At 60.7% G+C, this 21364-nt stretch overlaps 1 protein-coding gene and 1 pseudogene across 1 annotated transcript; both read right to left on the bottom strand.

The window, feature by feature from the left end:
* Positions 1-3095: 3095 nt before the first annotated feature.
* LOC132211747 (ficolin-2-like) lies at positions 3096-9074 on the bottom strand (annotated as a pseudogene).
* A 4178-nt stretch (positions 9075-13252) lies between these two features.
* On the bottom strand, positions 13253-20543 carry LOC132212553 (ficolin-2-like). Its single transcript, XM_059658484.1, has 9 exons — positions 20409-20543; positions 18736-18846; positions 18157-18210; positions 16881-16916; positions 16060-16092; positions 15456-15583; positions 14971-15100; positions 14269-14403; positions 13253-13739 (listed from the first exon to the last, which is right to left on the bottom strand). Exons 1-9 carry the CDS (start codon positions 20503-20505, stop codon positions 13492-13494), a joined length of 972 nt encoding a protein of 323 aa, XP_059514467.1. The 5' UTR covers positions 20506-20543; the 3' UTR covers positions 13253-13491.
* Positions 20544-21364: the final 821 nt, after the last annotated feature.

Genomic DNA, 21364 nt, shown 5'->3' with positions numbered 1-21364 from the left:
GTCGTAGCCAGAACACTCGGCCTCTGGGAGGCGGAATCGCAGGGCAGCCATGGCCAACCCCGTGTAGGGGACCACACTCACCCCAACTGGGAGAGCCTGCCCATCAGTGCCCACCACCTTTCAGTGAAGGGATGCAGCTTATGGCCGCCACCTCTGAGCCTGCCTTGGCATTTGCCGCTCCAAGTATTTCTCACTCTTTTTTAAAAAAGTTATTTAATACCAGAGTCCGGTTCCTGCACCCTCTTCAATCTGGGACCCCTCTAGGGATGTCAGACTAATGGATTAGGCCCTGTGGAATCCGGCCTAAACCGGCAGTCAGACATCCCTCTCACATTCTGGGACTGCTGGCTCTTAGCCACTCACCTGCCTGGCTGCCAGATTGCCCCTAACCACTCCCCTGCCAACCTGATTGACACAGAACTGCTCCCCTGCCGGCCTGATAACCCCCAACTGCCCTCCACTGCAGACCTGATTCCCCCCCCCCCCACACTGCCCTCCCCTGCAGGCCTGGTCACCCCCCCCCCCAACTGCCCTCCACTGCAGGCATGGTCACCCATCCAACTGCCCTCCACTGCAGGCCTGGTCACCCCCCCCCAACTGCCCTCCCCTGCAGGCCTGGTCACTCCCCCCAACTGCCCTCCACTGCAGACCTGGTCCCCCCCCCCAACTGCCCTCCCCTGCAGGCCTGGTCACCCCCAAATGCCCTCACCTGCTGGCCATTGTGTGATGACGTGGGCTGGCCATCTTGTGACACGAGGGCTTGACGGTCAATTTGCATATTACCTCTTTATTAAATACGATATTTTAATTTATTTCATAGAGGAAGGAAGGGGGAGAGAGAGAGAAACATCACTGATGAGAGAACATCTCTGATGATCAGCTGCCTCCTGACGCCCCACACAGGACCGAGCCCACAGCCCGGGCCTGTGTCCTGACCTGGAAAAAACCATGACACTAGGTTCATAGGTCGATGCTCAACCCCTGAGCCGCACTGGCCGGGCCCTTCTCAGTTTTCGCTCTAAAGAACGGTGCCAGGACGGCGCCTCCCAGGCCTGAACATCCGCTCCCTCTGGGCTCAGTGGTCAGTCCAGCCACCTGGACCGAGAATCAGTGCCAGTGTTTACTAACAACGCCAACATGGTCAGGGGAAGCTCCGAGAAGCACATAACGCCTTCTTCCCAAGGTGATTATACTTATAATGGCTTCAGTGGGGAGCCCCCTATTTGTTTATCTAAAAGGGGGACTTCAGGATGTTTGCAGCTTGGCCAAGAAAATAAGACATCCTTTGGAGGCACAGACATTGCTAACATTGCAGGCCCCTGGGATATGGGAAAATATATTCAGACAGTTACTAACCTGGGGTTCCCTAAGGCCACCCAATGGCTGTCGGATCGGCATCCCCCACTGATCCTCTCCCAAATAGCATCACTATTGAGCTGGGAGCATTTCTTCAATGGCAAGATTACGCCAACCCTGTACCAGTGAGACATAGTATTTCTGGCTCTGACTTGTATGTTTTGGATTGGTCTCACAGGCTTGATGCTAAACATCCCATTACGAGCCTATGTCACCAGGAGGGTTTGTGGGTAACGCCGTGACCACGGAACGAGGAGGTTTACAGAAAGGTCTGCGGCGTTTAGCTGCTGCCCTTGACTTTCTTAATTCACTGGCTCTTTCTTAGCTGATATTAAAGGAGCATGTTCATCAAGCCCTTGCCATGGCTTACCAGCCTGTGTCCAGCCTCCATGTGTCTTGGTGACTGGAAAGGTGAACTTCACCAGATTGGACACCCATTATGCTGTCCAGTGCCATCACTGTAACCTCACCAGCTGTGTTTCCAGGCATCAACTGAATGAAGATATATTAATTTCAATGCAGCCTTCCTTTATTATGCCTCCTACCAACATAACAGGGAAATGGTATCAGGTGCACGCCTCCAGGCATTGCAGCAACTACACAATCAGTTCTCCCAGGAACAGCGTGCTGTGGGCTTATTAGTTCTGGTCTGGTTACCCTTGTTACTGTCATCGCATCTGCTTCTCTTCCATTGACCCAAAGCCTCCAGAATGCAAAGTTTGTCCATGAATTGGCTCAGAACACCTCAGCTACACTTCACGGTCAAGAAGATATAGAGAAAAGTCTAGAACAAAGCCAAATGCTCTGGAATCTGTAATAATAGGACGAGGCAATCAATTAGAAAGTGTGAAGATGAGACAGCAGCTGCAATGCCATGTTGCGTTCACATATATTTGTGTGACTTCAGCCCCGCTATGACAGTTCTCTATGGGACTGGAGTAAAATCAAGATTCACCTACAGGGAATATGGCATCATAATAATATCAGTATAGACCTCATACGGCTACAGAAACATGTGCAAGCCATTCTGAATAGTCATGATGAAAGTATATCTCCAGTGAAACTGGCAAAAGAATTGCTGGATGATTTAAAAGGACTTCATCCATGGAAAATGTTAAAACACACCACCTGGCACCTAATAGGATTCCTTTATGCACCACTAACTTATCCTGCTTTCTTTTAGTCAGCAGCAAGCTCCTGAGATCTCATGCCCGAAGGCTCCAATGAGATGTCCAAGCCACATTTAAAATATAAAGAAGGTGGAGATGTTGAGAGCACCCGAGAGAAGTCCCTGAGCTGATTGTCATCTGAATCCAGCGGCGCCTGGCAGAGCCATGCCCTGGAAACATACCTTGCCAGAGACAGGTGTGTTGTCAGTCTGACCTTTAGCTCAGGCGCCAGGCAGCTGAGTTCCAGCCAGGCACCAGGAACAAACACGAGTATCCAGGCCCACCCAGAAGTGACGATTACAAAGAAGCCACAAGAATGCACATATTTTCTTTACCTTGAACTTTAGTAAAACTTCCTGGTAACTTACGGTATAAAATAAACACGCAGTATCTGCTCTGGTCCCTGTCTCTCCATCAGAGGGCAGCTGACCCACCCTGTCCCAGCTTTCCCTACTGTCTTTGTGTCTGTCTCTTTCATTTCCTCAATCCCCCATCGCCCATACTCAGGACACTTGTCCGCACTCTAGCTGTGCTGGTCGCAGGAAAGAGAAATATTTATAGCGTTGCATCGTGTGCCTGTGGAGCGAGGCGAAGCTTTATTGAGGATGCGTGCAGTGCGCAAGGTCTAGGTCACCCTCACCCTGGCAGGCGGGATAGGAAGGTGGAGTCGGTCGGGGTCTCAAAGCTGAAGGTCCCTGAGGGGCCGGCTCGGGGCCTAGGGAAGCTCCGACTTAATGTGAGGACCTCCTGTGCCTGTGCTGGGGGCGCAGAACCTGCTTGGAGATGCTCCAGGCCACCGACTGCCCTACACGGGCCGCACCTTCATCTCAGCCACCTTGTAGCTATAGGTGTTCCCCTTCCCTGTATACCAGATGATGCCATTCGAAGAGCTACTGTGGGAGCCCCCGAGGTAGCGCCCATTCAGGTGGGACTCGTGGCAGCTGACGAACCACCAGGCGCCCTGGTAACTCTGGCCACAGTTGCCAGAGTACCCATCGTTGTCCTGGTCTTTGGTGGAGAACAGGGAGCTGTTGTGTTTAGTCAGGGAGTCACCTGCCAGGAGAAGGGGGGCCGCTTACACTCAGTACCTAGGTGACAGCAATAGGTCCGGCCAGAGCAGTCCAGCTGCACGTAGTGCGCTGCGAAGTCCGACGGTGCCACGCATGCCAGAGAACGCTCGGTCGGCGGATCCCTGGCCTCGGTATCCCCCCTCTGTTCTGTGCTGCCACCTAACAGGCACTGTACCCCGTAGAGGGGAGGCCACTGCCTGAGACGTGCAGGTCCCTCGGGCCCCACGGGAGGGACGTGTGCCATAAGCGGTGCTACCCAGGCGTCCTGTCCACCTCCTCCAATGCGGGCGGTCAGGAGGGAGACGCTCAGGTCCTGCACTTTATAGCCGTGTGTCCCGCCATCCTCATGGGCGCATCCAGGTGGACGTGTGTTATCCCAACGTGTGGCTGGAGGAACGTGGTGAGGCCAAGGCCCCGCCCAGGCCCTAGGACACAGAGCCAGGACCCCGCCGAGACCCTCTCCACTGCCCACCCCCACTGCCCACCTCTGGTGCCCACTCCCCCACTGCCCATTCCCACTGCCCAACCCCACTTCCTACGTCCTACTGCCGTCCTCCCACCTGCCCACCCCCACTGCCAACACCCCACTGACCACTCCCCACTGCCCACCCGCAACTGCCCACACCCCACTGCCCACCACCCACTGCCCACTCACTGCCCACCCCTGACTCCCATCCCCCACTGTACGGCTGACACTCACCGGCGTTGCCCTCGACAACGGCGCCCAGGACCAGCTGGTACTTCTCGGCTTCGCTCCCCACCCTGATCGACTGGTACTTAGCAAAGTGGCGGGTGTCCTAGAAGTCCACCAGGTCCACACGGAGCTCGTAGGTGCCTGCGGGGGGCAGGGCCTCAGTCCCGGGAGCAGGGACCCTGAGCTGCCAGGACGTGGGTGACGCTCAGGGGACCTGCACTGGGCACCCAGGTCGACCCTCCAGGTCCCCAAGAAAGTCCTGGTCGCTGAGGGGTGGGGGCACGTGCTTCCCACTGTACTGAGCCAAACCCCCAGCCCTCCCTCCAGCCCCAGAGAGAAGGGGCCCTCGGTGTTCCTGAGGGGAGGTCATCACAGCCTGGTGGGAAGCGGCCGTCTCCCCTGTGTGTTCAGGGACGGGGCATGGTGGGGGGCGAGGGCAGGGATGGGCGCAGGGCCTGACACCAGTGAGGGCCTCCATGTCCCCCGGGTTGGATTCTGAGATGCCAGGGGCCTGTGACCAGAGCATGTCTGCCCCCCAAACCCACTTCCTCTGGCCCTGAGCCCCCCTCCCGCTGGACCTTCCTGTCCTCAGAGGCAGCACGTGTGGGGGCGGAGGAGCGGGCTCCGTCCAGGTGGCCCAGGTCGGAGGTCTGGGCCGGAGGGTTACTCCCACCCCCACCCCCCAGGCCGCGGCCCGGGCCCTACCCTGGGCGGTCAGGGCGTGGATGTGGTCGTTGCCCAGCCAGAACTCGCCCAGCTGGCTGCCGAAGCCCTGCTTGTAGGCGGCCCAGTCCCGGTAGAAGTCCACGGAGCCGTCCACCCTGCGCTGGATCACCTGGGGGAGGGAGACGGCGCTGCCGCCCAGCACGGCCCCGCCCACAGCCCAGACCCCGGGCGGGCAGACGGGCGCCCACGTGGGACCGAGGAGGACGTGGCAGCTGGGAGAGGGGAGGCCACGGCCCGGAGCCCACACCTGGAGGCACGGGGCTCCCTCGGGGCCGGGCCCACGGTCGGTTCTCCCACCCCGTCGGGTTCTCTCCGTCCCCTGGGAAGGGGCAGCCCCGGACACAGGGGCCTGGACAGTGACAAGGGCCCCGGAGCGCGGGTCCTCGGGGTGGAGCCTGGTCTGCGAGGCCCGGGCCCGGCAGCCGCCCCCCCACCCCCCCAGGACCGCACCGCCCTCCCGCTGCCGGCACTCATGGTCCAGCCCCCGCCGTCCGTGTGCATGTCGCACAGCACGGTCAGCGGCCGGCAGTCGGGCAGGTAGATGGTGTGCCAGCCGCTTTAGGTGTGACCCCTGGTGAGCATCTCCCCGCAGCTCTGAGGTCCTGGGAAGGGAAGCAGCACATGGAGGCCCCCAGGACGGAGGGAGGGCGGGACAGTGGGGTCTGCGTGGGCAGGAGGCTCCAGGGCTGGACAGAGACCCCACCAGAGCCACCAGCTGTAACGGACAGGCCCTGTGTGCCCGACACTCCCGCCCCAGGGTGCCCCCACCTTGGTCCCGGGGCACCGGGCCTTTGGGGTCTAATATTTTGGGGGAAGAGACTAGGACTGTCAATGGGGTCCCTAAGGCAGGAGAAGAGGGCGGGGCTGAGTGCTGTCCCATGTGATTGGCCAGCGGTGAGTCCGTCCGGCCTCTGGGCCTGCAGGCTGATGGGCTGCATGGGGGACCCCAGGACAATACTCCCTGCAGGGAGGGCCGGGCACACCCGCTACCTGGGGCCAAACTGGTCTCTGGACCCGGGCTGGTCGCCCACCTGTGTCACATCGCTCAGCTTCCCACGATGCTCCTGGGGGAGAGGAAACACCCGTGAGAGGCGGGACAGCCAAGCCCTGGTCCCTCCGCCCCAGGAGGAGATGGAGGCCCTTTCTAGATGCTTCCATGGGAGGCTGGTCCCCCAGCCAGGCCCCAGCCTGCCCCCTGGGGAGGCCCTGGATGTGCTCCCGGGAGGCAGCTGGTGCCTCAGCTGCCTCCTGGGCCCAGGGCAGCCTCGGGGACACGGGGATAGCGAGCTGCTCGGTGGGGAGGGCAGCGAAGGGGCGTCTGCGCCTCGGACCACAGTGGGGTGAGCCTGGGGGAGGGTGACTGTCTCGGGTCCAGAGAGGGGTCACCAGGGTGTGCACGTCCGGGCCCTTCTCTGACTTCCTGGACTTTGTGCGGGGAACGTGGAGAAGGTTTCTGTGTCATCGACTCTGCACCAGCACGTGGAGCGCGTACATGTGTGAGGGTCACACGCGTGTCATGGGTAGTTCAGGGCACATGTTCCACATCTGCTCATTGTCTGTGACCACAGCTTGACCCACAACCTCTGGCCGACGTTGTGTTTTAATCGCTGCCCAACTTCCTGGAGCCCCAGGCAGAGTCCCCGGAGGACAGGCCAGCCCTGCTCAGGGGTCCGAGGCTGGGATGGGAGGGATGGGCTGCACGGGCTCTGGGAGGAGTGTGGTCCCCGTCCCGCCCTCCACACCTCCCCGTAGAGGGAAGGGCCTGCCCTCCACCCAGCCCCTGCTCCACACCCTGGGAACCCCCTTGTGCTCAGGGTCCGGGAAGCCACCCGTGGGAGGGCGGGAGGGCCTCACCTTTCTCTCCCCGCTCGCCCTTCTCCCCTCGGTCTCCTGCAGAGAGAGGAGGGTCAGCACAGGCTCGAGGACAGGACAGGCCCATGCCAGACCCCGTCAGCCAGAGGACTCGCTCTCCCCCCCTCCTGGGGCTGAGAGAGCCCAGGGCGGGGACGGGTCAGGGACAAGGGAGCCGGGTCTCATTACTGTGCCGGGTCAGTTCTGGGCTGGGGTCGGGATCTGCCCTGGGCCCCCTGGGTGCTCTGGATACAGACCCAGACCCAGACCAGGCCCAGGCCCTGGGTGAGGGAGCACCCTGTTGGGGGCAGGGTTAGGATCAGGGTTAGCATTAGGGACAAGGTTAGAGTGAGGGTTAACTGGTCGGCAAACTCATTAGTCAACAGAGCCAAATATCAACAATACAGCGATTGAAATTTTTTTTGAGACCCAAATTTTTAAACTTAAACTATATTGATAGGTATGTTGTCATTAACTTAATTAGGGTGCTCCTAAGGCTTAGGAAGAGCCCCACTCAAGGGGTCAAAGAGCCACATGTGGCTCTTGAGCCGCAGTTTGCAGACCACAGGCGTTAGGGAATATGAATAAGATTAGGGAAAAGGATAAGAATAGGGTTAGGGTTAGGGTTAGGGATAAGAATAGTGTTGGGGTTAGTGTTACTGTTAGGGTTAGGGTTATGGTTAAGGACAGAGATAAGGATAGAGTTTGGGTTAGGATTAGGGATTAGAATAGCATTAGGGTTATTGATAAGGATAGACTTTGCATTAGAGATAAGGTTAGGGTTAGGTTTAGTGATAAGGATAGGGCTAGGATTAGGGTAAGGGTTAGGGGATAGGGTTTGGGATAAGGATAGTGTTAAGTTTAGGTTTAGGAATAAGGTTAGGGTTAGTGTTAGGGTTAAGGATAAGGATAGAGTTAGGGTTAGGTATAAGGAAAGGTTACGGTTAGGGATAGGGTGATGTTGAGGGTTAAGGATAGGGTTAGGCATAATGGTAGGTGCCGGGAGCCAGTCCATCCTTGCTGTTTCAAGGGACCTGGCATATATGGCATACTGTTCTTAATATGTTTGCTCACCTTCTTGGCACTATGTGTTTTAACCAAGGTCACCTCTGTGAGAAAGGTTGTTTAACCAGGTAGGGATTTCCCCCTGAGGTTAGGGAGGGAAGAAAACCCCTTAACTAAGTGCCAGGAGGGTAATTAATCACTTTAACTACGAACAATCACGCTTAAGCTACATAATCTTTACTCCCTGGAATGGAGATAAGAAACGCCCTAACCTTTGGAATAGAGATTGATAGGATTGGAATCAACTGGTATAAATACAGATGTAACAAGACAACAGGAGACAGAACTTAGAAGACAGAACCAAGAGACACAGAACCTAGACACAGAACCTACACAGAACCTAGAGACAGAAGAACTTTGCTGGAGAGAACATGCAAAAGATCCTGGACAGAAACTGGCCACAGAACCTAGAGACAGAACCTAGAGACAGAACCTAGGGAGAGAACATGGCAAAAGATCCTGGACAGAAACTGGCCACAGAACCTAGAGATAAAACCTAGGGAGAGAACATGGCAAAAGATCCTGGACAGAAACTGGCCACAGAACCTAGAGACAGAACCTAGAGACAGAACCTAGAGAGAGAACCTGGCTGAAGATCCTAGAGACAGAACCTGGCTACAGAACCTGGACAGAACCTGGCTGGAGAACCTGGACAACCTGGCTGGAGAACCTAGCAAGAGAACATGGACACAGAACCTGGCTGGAGATCCTAACCAGAACTTCGCTGGAGATCTTGAACAGAACTTGGCTGGAGATCCTGGCTAGGCTGCTGATCAACTGAACGCTGTCTCTGTGTCATTCCTTCTTCGCCGACTCCGTCCACACCTTTGGGGACCCCTGGACCTGCTGGGGTTGGACCCCAGCACCAGCCGGCAGGTGACCCAGGTGAATTCCCGGTTTCTTGGGCCCCAGAAACATCTTTCTTTTTAAAATATATTTTTATTGATTTCAGAGAGGAAGCAAAAGGGAGAGAGAGAAACATCAATGATGAGAACCATGGATCGGCTGCCTCCCGCACGCCCCCACTGGGGATGGAGCCCACAACCCGGACCTGTGCCCTGACCGGGAATTGAACTGGGACCTCCGGGTTCACAGGTCGACGCTCACCCCTGAGCCACACCGCTGGGCATGGCTGACAGACATCTCGCCACCAGCTGTCTGATGCCCCGGTGTGAAGGGAGAGACGGACAGCTCGGTCGCTGACAGTCGGCCTCCGTTTAGCGAAGGGCCTTCAGGAATGAAAGGAGAGCTGCTTGGTTGGTCACCAGCAGCACGGACGGTTTCCTGCTGCCGCCGCGATGCGTTAGCACAGACTCGGGGCTTCAAGCAGCTGACGTGCGTTTAGCACTGAGAGGCCTCGGTGGGTCTCCCCGGCCTGGATGCCGCCGGCTCCTTCCGGAGGCTCCAGGGAGAATGGGTCCTTTTGTTCCCGTTGCTAATCCTCACCTGAGGGCATTTTCCATGGCCTGTTGGCATGGAAGGGAGAGAGGAAGGGGAGAGACAGACAGAGACCTCGATGTGAGAGAGACACATGGATTGGTTGCCCCCACACACACCCAGCCCCAGCCGGGGCCGGGGATCGAGCCTGAGCCCAGGTATGTGCCCTTGACCGGAATCAAACCCGTGACCCTGCAGTCAGAGGGCTGACGCTCCAACCACTGAGCCACACAGACCAGGGCAGGGAGGACTTGTTCTTGCCCCTTCCAGCTTCCAGCAGCCTCTGGCAGTCCGTGGCCGCGGCCCCTCCCTCCAACCTCAAAGCCGGGGACACCCATCTCTGGCCGCTCCCAGCCCGTCTCCCTCTGAGCAGAGCCAGGAAAGGCCCGCGTGGAAGGATGCACGGATGAGACAGCCCCGGAGGCCAGGGTCCTCCCCCTGTTGTGGCCAGATTTCATGATTCCCAAGAACCCACAGGGAGCCAGCGAGTCCGATGCAAAAGCAAAGAGTCATTCATTTCAAACCTAGGTTTGGCTCCCCTGCCACACTCACCGATGCAACGGTAAGCTCCAGTGGCTGAGAGAGAGAAAACTCTGTGTGGAGAGAGGTTTTATAGGGGGTTGGGGTAAGGGGAGGAGAAAGACTGTGGGCCCTGCCGATTGGCCAGGCACGAGTCGGTGTCTCATTACACAGGATGTGGTCATAGTGATGGCGTGCACTTCCCTTGACTATCTTCCAGGAAGAAGCTTGCTGAGCACATGGCCAAGGTAAGATGGAGGGCATAGCCCTTACCCTGGGGCAAGGTGGAGGGCGTAGTCCTCGCCCTTTCACCCCGACTCAGGATCCTCCCATCCACTGGAAGCCGGTCCATCCTTGCTGCTTGACACAGTTGCTGCAGGAAAGAAACATCTGCACAGCATATGTTTCAAGGGACCTGGCGTATGTAGCATACTGTTCTTAATATGTTTGCTCCCCTTAGCGCTGTGTGTTTTAACCAAGGTCACCTCTCCAAGAAAGGTTGTTTCCCCAGGTAGGGATTTTTCCCTGAAGTCAGGGACGGGATAAAACTCCTTAACTAAGTGCCAGGCGGGTAGTTAATCACTTTAACTACAAACAATCACGCTTAAGCTACATAATCTTTACTCCCTGGAATGGAGATAAGAAACGCCTTAACCTTTGCAATAGAAATTGACAGGATTAAAATCAACTGGTATAAATACCGATGTAACAAGACAATAAACGCCAGAACTTTGCTGGAGATCCAGACCAGAACTTGGCTGGAGATCCTGGTTAGAGATCCTGGCTAGGCTGCTGATCAACTGAACGCTGTCTCCGTGTCTTTCCTTCTTCGCCGACTCCGTCCACACCTTTGGGGACCCCTGGACCTGCTGGGGTTGGACCCCAGCACGGTCCCTCTGGGCACGCAGGTGGCGGGGCCCGGTTTGGGGGTTCGGGTGGGAAGTCTGCAGAGCATTACTCTGCCTAGGACAGCCTGTTCTTTAAAGTAGTTTCACTTCCATAAAAAAAGTGCCACCGCTCAGGGAAAGGGTGGGGTTTGAAGGCATTGCCGGAGAAGGATGCCCCAGGCCCATCTGTCTATAGAGTTTCTCCATTGCATCGGCCTCGGGAAAAGGCTATGTTAGGGCCTGGCCACAGCCCGTGCCCGGGACCCCCCTGCGGGCGCCGGCCTCCACCTCCTGCCTTTGCCATGTGGTCATTCGGTGCCACCGACTTGGAAAACAGCTGGGGAGGGACTGTTATCGGAGAGACAGGCCCTCCCAGGACCTGGCCCGTCCCCTCCCTGGCTTCCGGGTTCCTGGACACACTCGCTGTGGGGAGGGGCCCCTGCAGCCCCCGGGCTGACCCCCTCCCCCCAGGCCCGGCCGTGGCTCAGGTCAGAAGAGCCTCTCTCTCAGGACATAAGCATCGCGGAGACCCAGGAAGACTCCGTCCGAGGCAAGCCCCGGGCGGTTACCGTGAGGGCGGTCACCGAAGCATGACTCCTGTTGGGAGGGGTCTAGACGGCTGTGCTAGCTCACAGTCTTCTGATGTTTAAAGAGCTCAGCCTGTTACAGATGAAGTCTCATAAGCCCAGTCGGAAACTCGCGCCTCACTGATGGGCTTGGCCCTGCCAGGCAGGCGGCAGCCCTGCGCTGTTCACAGGTGGCGCCAGGCAGCAGGGGCGGGGGCTCCCTGAGTCTCTAAGAGAAACAGCTCCTATGTGCGCTGAGCGCTGAGAAGGGCGGTGCTTCAGACAGTGAGCCGCCTCTGAGGGACTCGCCATTGCTGCCATTGCTGAGGGACACCATCGCTGCCATTTACAGGGTCGAAGGGATTTGATGGATTAAAGGGATGCCCTCAGATCCCTTAAACGCTGACTGTGAGGAGGGGCAGGGGCCGGGGGAGCATCGTCCTGAGGTCAGGGTTCCATTCCCGTCAGGGCACAGGCCCGGGTTGCAGGCTCCATCCCCAGTGGGGGGCGTGCAGGAGGCAGCCAGTCTGTGATGCTCTCTCAACATGGATGTCTCTCTCCCTCTCCCTGTCCCTCTCTCACACCAATGGACACGCATTTAAAATGTGTTAAAGCAAAATACGGATGTGCAGGCCTTAGGGAGACAAAGCCAGGATCCCTGAGCCGAGCGTAAAAGCGCAGGGAGAGCTGTGTTTAAAAAGTGTCGCTTCCAGAAGCCAAACATGAACGTTAAAGTGCAAAGGGCACCCACCAGGCTCTTTCCCAAACACAAACGCCTCCCGGACCGGAGCGGCAGCCCCCAGTGGCGGCCGGGCTGTTCCGGCTGGTGTTTGGGGTGAGATGGAGTGAGCTGCCAGCACAGAGGCCGCCTGGAGGGCATGGGCGAGCCCCTCTGGACGTCCTTTAGACGGTTCTGCTCTGCCCAGAAGCAGGGCCCGACCTGAGGAGAGGCAGGGCCTCCGGCATCGCGGACGGCGCCCCAGGCCCCGGCACAAGGTCCAGGGAGCAGTGGGCGGCTCGTGCCCGCGGGTCGGTGGGAAAAGAGCGCTGACTGTCGGGAGCCGCAGGCACTGGCCCTGAACCCTGGGGACCAGGGTGCTGTGCAGCGGCACCTCCTTCTCTGTCTAAGGCTCGGTGACTTCTGCTTGCACCCAGTTAAAGCCGAGAGCACCCTCCTGTGGGGGAGGGGCCGGGGGAGGGCCGCGCCGGCTCCTTCTGCGCAGATGTGTTGCTACTGTTATGAATCATCATGTAAATATCTGAGATGCAGGATGGTCTTAGGCGACCCCTGTGAAAGGGTCGCTCGACCGCCAAAGGGGTCGCGACCCACAGGTTGAGAACTGCTGCTTTAGAGAGAGAGAGGGAGGGAGGAAGAGAGGGAGAAGCAGAACAGAGAGAAACATTGATGTGAGAGAGACACATCGATGGGTTGCCTCCTGCACCTGTCCCGACCAGGACTGGGGATCAAACCTGAGGTACGTGCCCTTGACCTGGAGTCAAACCGTCCACCCTTCCGTCCAATGCTGGTGCTCTAACCACCGGACTACCCAGCCAGGGTTCCCATGGGATTCCTCACTGATTGGCCACCGCCCTCCCCGGCGGAGCTGGGGTCGGCACACACGCTCTCCCAGGCTGGCTGGTGCGGGTGGGGCCTGCGGCCAGACCCTGTGAGTCTGTGCTCTTCCGCGTGGCCCGAGGCCGCAAACCTGCCAGGAGCGCAGACCGCTGGCCGGACAGGCGGGAGGCAGCGGCTGTGTGCCCTGGAGCGGCACTGCCACGCAGGCGCATGGGCACTGCTTAGCCCACCTCGTCTGATGCCACCAGAACCTCCTACAGTGCCAGGGTCTGGGCGGCACGGACAGGCACCCAGACGTGCACAGGACCAGTGACCGGACGACACAAATGTGACGGGAATCGTGTGCTGCGGAGCGAGGCGAAGCTTTATTGAGGACGCGTGAGTGCGCAAGGTCAGGGTCACCCTCACCCTGGCAGCCCGGAGAGGAAGGCGGGAGTTGGTCTGTGTCTCCAAGCTGAGGGCCCCAGAAGGGCCGGGGGCGGGGCCGGGGCGAGCTCCGCCTTTGTGTGGAGGCCTCCTGTGCCCCTGCTGGGGGCGCGGGACCTCCTCGGAGACGCTCCAGGCCGCCGACCGCCCTACACCGGCCGCACCTTCATCTCGGCCACCTTGTAGCTGTAGTAGTTCGACTGTGCTGTATACCAGTAGATGCCGTTCCCAGAGCTCCCGGGGGAGCCGCCAAGGTGCTGCCCATTCAGGTCGGACCAGTGGGAGCTGTAGAACCACCAGGCGCCCTGGTATGTAACAGCATAGTTGGAGGAGGTCCCGTCGTTGTCCTGGTCTTTGGTGGTGAACAGAGAGTTGTTGTGTTGGGTCAGGGAGTCACCTGCCGGGAGAAGCGGGGCCGCTTACACTCAGCACCAGGAGGTGCCGGCTCCAGGTCCGGCCGGAGCTGTCCACCTGCGCGTCGTGCACTGCGAAGTCCGACGGTGCCGCGCACGCCAGCCAATGCTCGGTCGGCGGATCCCCGGCCTCGGTCTCCCCCCTCTGCTCTGTGCCCGCCAGCGAACGGGCACTGTGCCCCGTAGAGGGGAGGCCACTACCCGAGACGTCCAGGTACCGCAGGCCCCACGGGAGGGACGTGCACCATGAGCGGTGCTACTCGGGCGTCCTGTCCACCTGCTCCAATGCGGGCGGTCAGGAGGGAGACGCTCCGGGCCTGCACTTTGTAGCCCGTGTGTCCCGCCATCGTCATGGGCGCATCCAGGTGGAGGTGGGTTATCCCAACGTGTGGATGGAGGAACGTGGTGAGGCCAGGCCCCGCCCAGACCCAGGGACACAGAGCCAGGACCCGCCCAGACGCTCTCCACTGCCCACCCCTGACTCCCACCCCTCACCGTACGGCTGACACTCACCGGCGGTGCCCCCGGCAAAGGCCCCCAGGACCAGCTGGTACTTCTCGGCCTCGCTCCCCACCCTGAACGACTGGTACTTGGCAAAGTAGCGCTTGCCCTGGAAGTCCACCAGGTCCACACGGAGCTCATTGGTGCCTGCGGGGGGCAGGGCCTCAGTCCCGGGAGCAGGGACCCTGAGCTGCCAGGACGTGGGTGACGCTCAGGGGACCTGCACTGGGCATCCAGAACGACCCTCGAGGTCCCCCAGAAAGTCCTGGTCGCTGAGGGGTGGGGGCACGTGCTCCCAGGGTCTGAGCCAAACCCCCAGCCCTCCCTCAGGCCCAGAGAGAAGGGGGTCCAGGGTGTTTGGGGGGGGCGGTCACCACAGCCTGATGGGAAGGGCGCGTTTCCCGTGTGTGTTCAGGGACGGGGCCTGAAGGGCGGCGAGGGCACGGCAGGGCGCTGGACATGACCCCGACGAGGGCCTCCGTGTCCCCCCGGGTTGGCCTCTGAGATGCCAGAGGCCTGTGACCGGGGGAGGTCTGCCCCCCAAATCCACTTCCTCTGGCCCTGACGCCCCCCTCCCGCTGGGACCTTCCTGTCCTCAGAGGCGGCACGTGTGGGGGCGGAGGAGCGGGCTCCGCCCAGGTGGCCCAGGTCGGAGGTCCGGGCAGGTGGATTTCAACCCCCCACCCCCCCCCCCAGGCCTTGGCCCGGGCCTACCCTGGGCGGTCAGGGCGTGGATGTGGTCGTTGCCCAGCCAGAACTCGCCCAGCTGGCTGCCGAAGCCCTGCTTGTAGGCGGCCCAGTCCCGGTAGAAGTCCACGGAGCCGTCCACCCTGCGCTGGATCACCTGGGGGAGGGAGACGGCGCTGCCGTCCAGCACGGCCCCGCCCAGAGCCCAGACCCTGGGCGGGCAGACGGTGCCCATGTGGGACCGAGGAGGACGTGGCAGCGGGGAGAGGGGAGGCCACAGCCCGGAGCCCACACCCGGAGGCACGGGGCTCCCTCGGGCCGGGCCCACGGTCGGGTTCACCCACCCCGTCGGGTTCTCTCCGTCCCCTGGGAAGGGGCAGCCCCGGACACAGGGGCCTGGACAGTGACAAGGGCCCGGAGCGCGGGTCCTCGGGGTGGAGCCTGGTCTGCGAGGCCCGGGCCCGGCAGCCGCCCCCCCAGCACCGCACCGCCCTCCCGCCGCCGGCACTCACGGTCCAGCCCCCGCCGTCCGTGTGCATGTCGCACAGCACGGTCAGCGGCCGGCAGTCGGGCAGGTAGATGGTGTGCCAGCCGCTCAGGGTGTGGCCCCTGGTTTGCAGGTCCTTGCAGCTCCGTGGTCCTGGGAAGGGAATCGGCATGTGGAAGCCCCCAGGCGGGAGGGAGGGCGGGACAGTGGGGTCTGCGTGGGCAGGAGGCTCCAGGGCTGGACAGAGACCCCATCAGGGCCACCCAGCTGTGACGTCATGCCCATGTGCCAGGGCCCTCCCAGCAGGGCGCCCCCACCTTGGTCCGGGGCACTGGGCCTTTGGGGTCTAATATTTTGGGGGAAGAGACTAGGACTGTCAATGGGGTCCATAAGGTAAGAGAGGAGGGTGGGGCTGAGTGCTGTCCCGTGTGATTGGCCAGCGGTGAGGCAGAGGCGGGACTGAGTGCTGTCCTATGTGATTGGCCAGCGGTGAGGCAGGGGGCGGGTCCTCTGGGCCTGCAGGTTGATGGGCTGCATGGGAGACCCCAGGCCATGGTCCCTGCAGGGAGGGCCGGGCACACCCATGACCTCGGGCCAAACTGGGCTCCGGACCCGGGCTGGTCGCCCACCTGTGTCACATCGCTCAGCTTCCCACGATGCTCCTGGGGGAGAGGAAACACCCGTGAGAGGCGGGACAGCCAAGCCCTGGTCCCTCCGCCCCAGGAGGAGATGGAGGCCCTTTCTAGATGCTTCCATAGGAGGCTGGTCCCTCAGCCAGGCCCAGCCTGCCCCCTGGGGAGGCCCTGGCTGTGCTCCCGGGAGGCGGAGTCTGAGCCTCAGCTGCCTCCTGGGCCCAGGGCAGCCTCGGGGACACGGGGAGAGCGGGCTGCTTGGTGCGGAGGGCAGCGAAGGGGCGTCTGCGCCTCGGACCACAGTGGGGTGAGCCTGGGGGAGGGTGGCTGTCTTGGGTCCAGAGAGGGGTCACCAGGGTGTGCACGTCCGGGCCCTTCTCTGACTTCCTGGACTTTGTGCGGGGAACGTGGAGAAGGTTTCTGTGTCATCGACTCTGCACCAGCACGTGGAGCGTGTACATGTGTGAGGGCCACACGTGTGTCATGGGTAGTTCAGGGCACATGTTCCACATCTGCTCATGGTCTGTGACCACAGCTTGGCTCACAGCCTCTGGCCAACGTTGTGTTTTAATCGTTGCCCAACTTGCTCGAGTCCCAGGCAGAGACCCCGGAGGACAGGCCGGCCCTGCTCAGGGGTCCGAGGCCGGGAGGGGAGGGATGGGCTGCACGGGCTCTGGGAGGAGTGTGGTCCCCGTCCCGCCCTCCACACCCTCCCCGTAGAGGGAAGGGCCTGCCCTCCACCCAGCCCCTGCTCCACACCCTGGGAACCCCTTTGTGTTCAGGGTCCGGGAAGCCGTGGGAGGTCGGGAGGGCCTCACCTTTCTCTCCCCGCTCGCCCTTCTCCCCTCGGTCTCCTGCAGAGAGAGGAGGGTCAGCACAGGCTCGAGGACAGGACAGGCTCATGCCAGACCCCGTCAGCCAGAGGACTCGCCTGTCCCCACCCTGCTGGGGCTGAGAGAGCCCAGGGCGGGGACAGGTCATGGGGCAAGGGAGCCGGGTCTCATTACTGTGCCGGGTCAGTGTTGGCTGGGGTCGGGATCCGCCCTGGGCCCCCGGGTGCTCTGGATACAGACCCAGACCCAGACCCAGACCAGGCCCTGGGGAGGGAGCACCCTGTTGGGGGCAGAGTTAGGGTTAGGGTTAGCATTAGGGACAAGGTGAGAGTGAGGGTTAGCAGTGGTCAGCAAACTCCTTAGTCAACAGAGCCAAATAGCAACAGTACAGCGATTGGAATTTCTTTTGAGAGCCAAATTTTTTAAACTTAAACTATATAGATAGGTACATTGTTATTAACTTCATTAGGGTCCTCCTAAGGCTTCGGAAGAGCCACAATCAAGGGGCCAAAGAGCCGCAGTTTGCTGACCACAGGCGTTAGGGAATATGGATAAGTTTGGGGATAAGGATAGGATTAGGGTTAAGCTTAGTGTTAGGGATAAAGATAGTGTTGGGGTTAGTGTTAGGATTAGGGTTAGGGTGATGGTTAGGGACAGAGATAAGGATAGAGTTTGGGTTAGGATTAGGGATTAGGATAGGATTAGGGTTAGTGATAAGGGTAGACTTTGGGTTAGGGATAAGTTTATTATTAGGGTTAAGGATAAGGATAGAGTTAGGGTTAGGGTTAGGAAATTAGGATAGGGTTAGCTTTAGGGATGAGGATAGAGTTAGGGTTAGGTATAAGGTTAGGGTTAGGGTTAGGGATAGGGTGATGGTTAGGATTAATGATAGGGTTAGGCATAAGGATAGGGTTAGGGTTAGGGTTATTGATAAGGATAGGGTTAGGGTTTGGGATTAGGATAGGGATAGGTATAAGGATAAGGTTAGGTTTAGGGATAGGCGTATGTTCATATTAGGGTTATGGTTCAGGATAAGGATAAGTATGGGTAATTTTAGGGTAGGGATAAAGTTGGGGTTAGGATTAAGGGTAATAATAGGGTTAGGGTTAGGGTTAGGGTTTGGGATAAGGATAGGATTATGGTTACCATTAGGTTATGGTTAAGAATCTTCCCATGTGACACCTGGGAAGTGCCCCTCCTCTCTCCCTGCCCCGGGGGTGGGGGGTCCTGCCCGGGCTCTCCATGCTCTTTGCTGAGTTACCTTTGGGCCCGGGGGGTCCCGCATTCCCACGGACTCCTGATGGGCCTGGGTCTCCTGCAAATTCAAACATGTCAGTGAGCAAACTCTGGGGACCCAGGCCCCTGGCACCCCAGGTTTGACCCTCAGGAACCAAAGGGAGGGGACCTGGACCCCAGCCCTCCTAGTCCCCGCTGTCCAGTCAGAGGCCAGGACCTGTGACCAGGGGCCTTCCCAGGGAACCAGGCCTGAGCCCAGCTCTGCCCTCGTCCGGGGACCCTGGGCGTTTCCATTGGCTGTGCCTGCCGGGCCCACTGTGGTCGCCCCTGGAGACAGGCCCCCCGGGCTCAGCTGGCACCAGGGAGGGCACGGAGGACAGTCCAGCCGGGTCCCCCCGCAGCAGGTGTGTCATCACCAGGAGCCATGCTGGCCGCCCACACAGGCCCGGCGGCTCCGTGGGTGACCCGAGACCAGGTCCCTCCATGGGGACCCACCCCCCAGTGGACCAAGCCCCAGGCCCCTCCTGAGACCTGCTGGGTGCCCTGCCTTGTCGGGTCTCCCTGGGCAGGGACGAGGCCCAGCCCCCCTCCTCGAGGAACTCACCTTTCCTGCCGTCGGTGCCTGCCGCTCCCTTGGGCCCCTGGGCCCCGGGCAGCCCCGGGCAGCCCCGGAGGATGGTGAGCTTGTCCTCCTCCAGCCCCAGCACCTTCACTTCTGCAGAGAAGTGCGGCGCCCGTCAGGGTGAGGACCTGGGCCCAGGGCCCTATGGAGCTAGCACCACTTCCCACCCCCCTCCCGAGGGACCTGCTACTGTGGGGACCCAGCCTGGCAGATGGCTGTGCCCGGGCCGCCTGCCTCAGCTGGAGGGCCAGCCTGGAGGGGAGGCGCTGCCGCCTCTGCTGAGCCTGTGGTCGGTCCTCCCCCAGGTGATGGGCCCGGCCTCGGGATCCACCTGCCCCCGGGGAACCCGCTCCTCAGGCTGTGTGTCCTCGGGGAGTCACTCAGCCCCTCTGGGCACTGTGCCCGGCTGCAGCGTGAGAGCAGAGGGAGGCTTTGGGGGTCAGAGTGGCTGATGCGAATGTGTGAGGCCTTAGGAGGAGCTCCCCCACTGGGGCCCGTCCAGTGAGTGCAGCCCCCGCATCTGTGACAGCGGGGACGGGGACAGCGCCGCGTGTCACCCCCATTCCCCGGGCACGTGGCCTGGGAATCCGGGGATGGAGGGTGCGGAGGGTGGGGGTCCCTGTGATCCGAGGACACACAGCAGCCCCCCCAGAACTGGAGCCAGAGAGGCACCTGCCTGTCAGAGTTCAAGTGCGTCCATCACAAATAAATGGCCTCTAGGGAGGGTGTGGGGACCCGGAAAGCCGCAACTCCCAGGGTCCCCTTGGGGTCACATGGTCTGCGGGCCTCTCCTCTGCAGGTCCTCCCTGGGCGGAGCCAATGGGGACCTCACTTCTTCATTTGTTTAATTTTTGCTCATTAACAACAGGGCACCCGGGGATTGGGGACAATGAGAGGCCCTGGTGGAGCCTGGCCGGTCAGAGCGCCATCCAGGTCGCGGAGACTGTGGGCGCGATCGCCATCAGGGCGCGAGCAGCGGGAACAGCGAATCCATGTCTCTCTCCCTCCCTCTCTCTCTGGCAAATGAATAAATTTTAAAAAATCCTTCTGTTTACGAAGAAAGAAAATAGGACGCCACGAGGGGCGAACATGGACTCAGCGTGACGGTCCCCGTGAGGCCCGTGTGTCCCTCCTCCCGACTCAGCGGCCTCTCTCCGGTCACAGGGGACATGCTCCCTCCACCTCCTCACAGGCCGCACCGCAGGCCCTGGGGCCCTGGGAGGCAGCACCTGGTCCCGGGTCCCAGCCCCGCCCACAGCCAGAGACTCCGGAGGGAGGGGTGGCACCCCCTGGAGAGCCCCTGGGCCAGGGAAGGAGGTCGGGGCCCGTGGGGACCCTGGGACCCTTGCCCTCTTGCTGTGCCACCTCGGGGAGTAGTGGGGCACCCTGTCCCCCGAGGCTCAAGGCCCCTAGCGCTGGGTGGGACCTTGCACTGACCCGGGCTGGGGGAGGGGGCGCTCTCCAGCCTCCCCCCCTCAGACCACCTGTGCCCCTCGTGGGAGGACCCCGAGGCAGGTGCCCCTGCAGAGGGTGGTTAAGCCTCAGTCTGAAGAAGAATGTTCTGGAAGGACCCGGCAGGGGGCTGGCAGTGGTCTGTGCAGAGGCTCTCGGCTGTGGGACCTTTGTCAGGCCGGCCCGCCTGGCGCCTGGCTCACCTGGACAGTTGTCAGTTGTGGCGGCTGCAGTGCCCAGGAGGACGAGGGCCAGGACCACGGTTCCCATGGCAGCGGCTGCTCTGGGCGGTAGCGGCATCCCAGGTCCCGCTGCCAAGGATCTCCCACCTTTTATTGCTGCCTGAGCCCCGCCTCTGCTCTAGTTCCCTCCTGGCCGGGCCACTCCCTCCCCAACCCCAGGGGACAGCTCCCCCACCACGCCCTCAGCCCCCCCTCTGCAGTGGCCCCCCTTCCCCTCAGTGGAACCAGATGCCCGCGTGGGGAGGGCTGTGTGGGGAGGGCCTGGGCGTGTCTTTATTATTTTTATTAAAGATGTATTTTTATTGACTTTGGAGACTAAAGGAAGGAGAGAGAGCTACAAACACCGCAATGAGAGAGAATCACACCCGCCCTGGGATCCAGCCCGCAGCCCGCCCATGTGCCCTTGACCGGGATGGAACCTGGGACCCTTCCATCCGCAGGCTGGCACTCTATCCACTGAGCCACACCGGCCAGGGCTGCCTGCTTCTGTCCTTAGAGAAAGCCCAGCAGCCCCCTCTCGTCCCCCAGCTCTGCCCAGGGGGACCCCCCTGAGGGACCCCCAGGACGGCAGGGGTGGCCGGGCAGGAACTCACTGGCATGCAATGGGCTGCGGGTCCCGGAGGGTTAGGGACTCCCTGGGGTCCAGGGTGGGCAGAGGGGAGGGAAGGGGAGGGGAGGGGAGGAGTTGAATGCCCTGCAGAGGCAGGACTGGGAGCTGGACTGGGACAGCAGCAGCCTGACTGGGGAGTGGGGAGGTGGCACTGAATTCTCCCCGGGACCATGTGGCAGCGGCGCAGCCCCAGCAGGGACGGGAGGCAGGGGCCTGTCCACGCCTCTCCCGCCCTGGGAGCGGGTCGCTGAATCTCAAAGCCCCACCTGGTGGAGACAGAGGTGGCAGGTGAGCCCCTGTCCCCGTC

Source organism: Myotis daubentonii, chromosome 11 (genome assembly GCF_963259705.1).
Source record: "Myotis daubentonii chromosome 11, mMyoDau2.1, whole genome shotgun sequence".
NCBI lineage: Eukaryota > Metazoa > Chordata > Mammalia > Chiroptera > Vespertilionidae > Myotis > Myotis daubentonii.
This window is presented reverse-complemented; position numbering and strand designations above follow the sequence as displayed.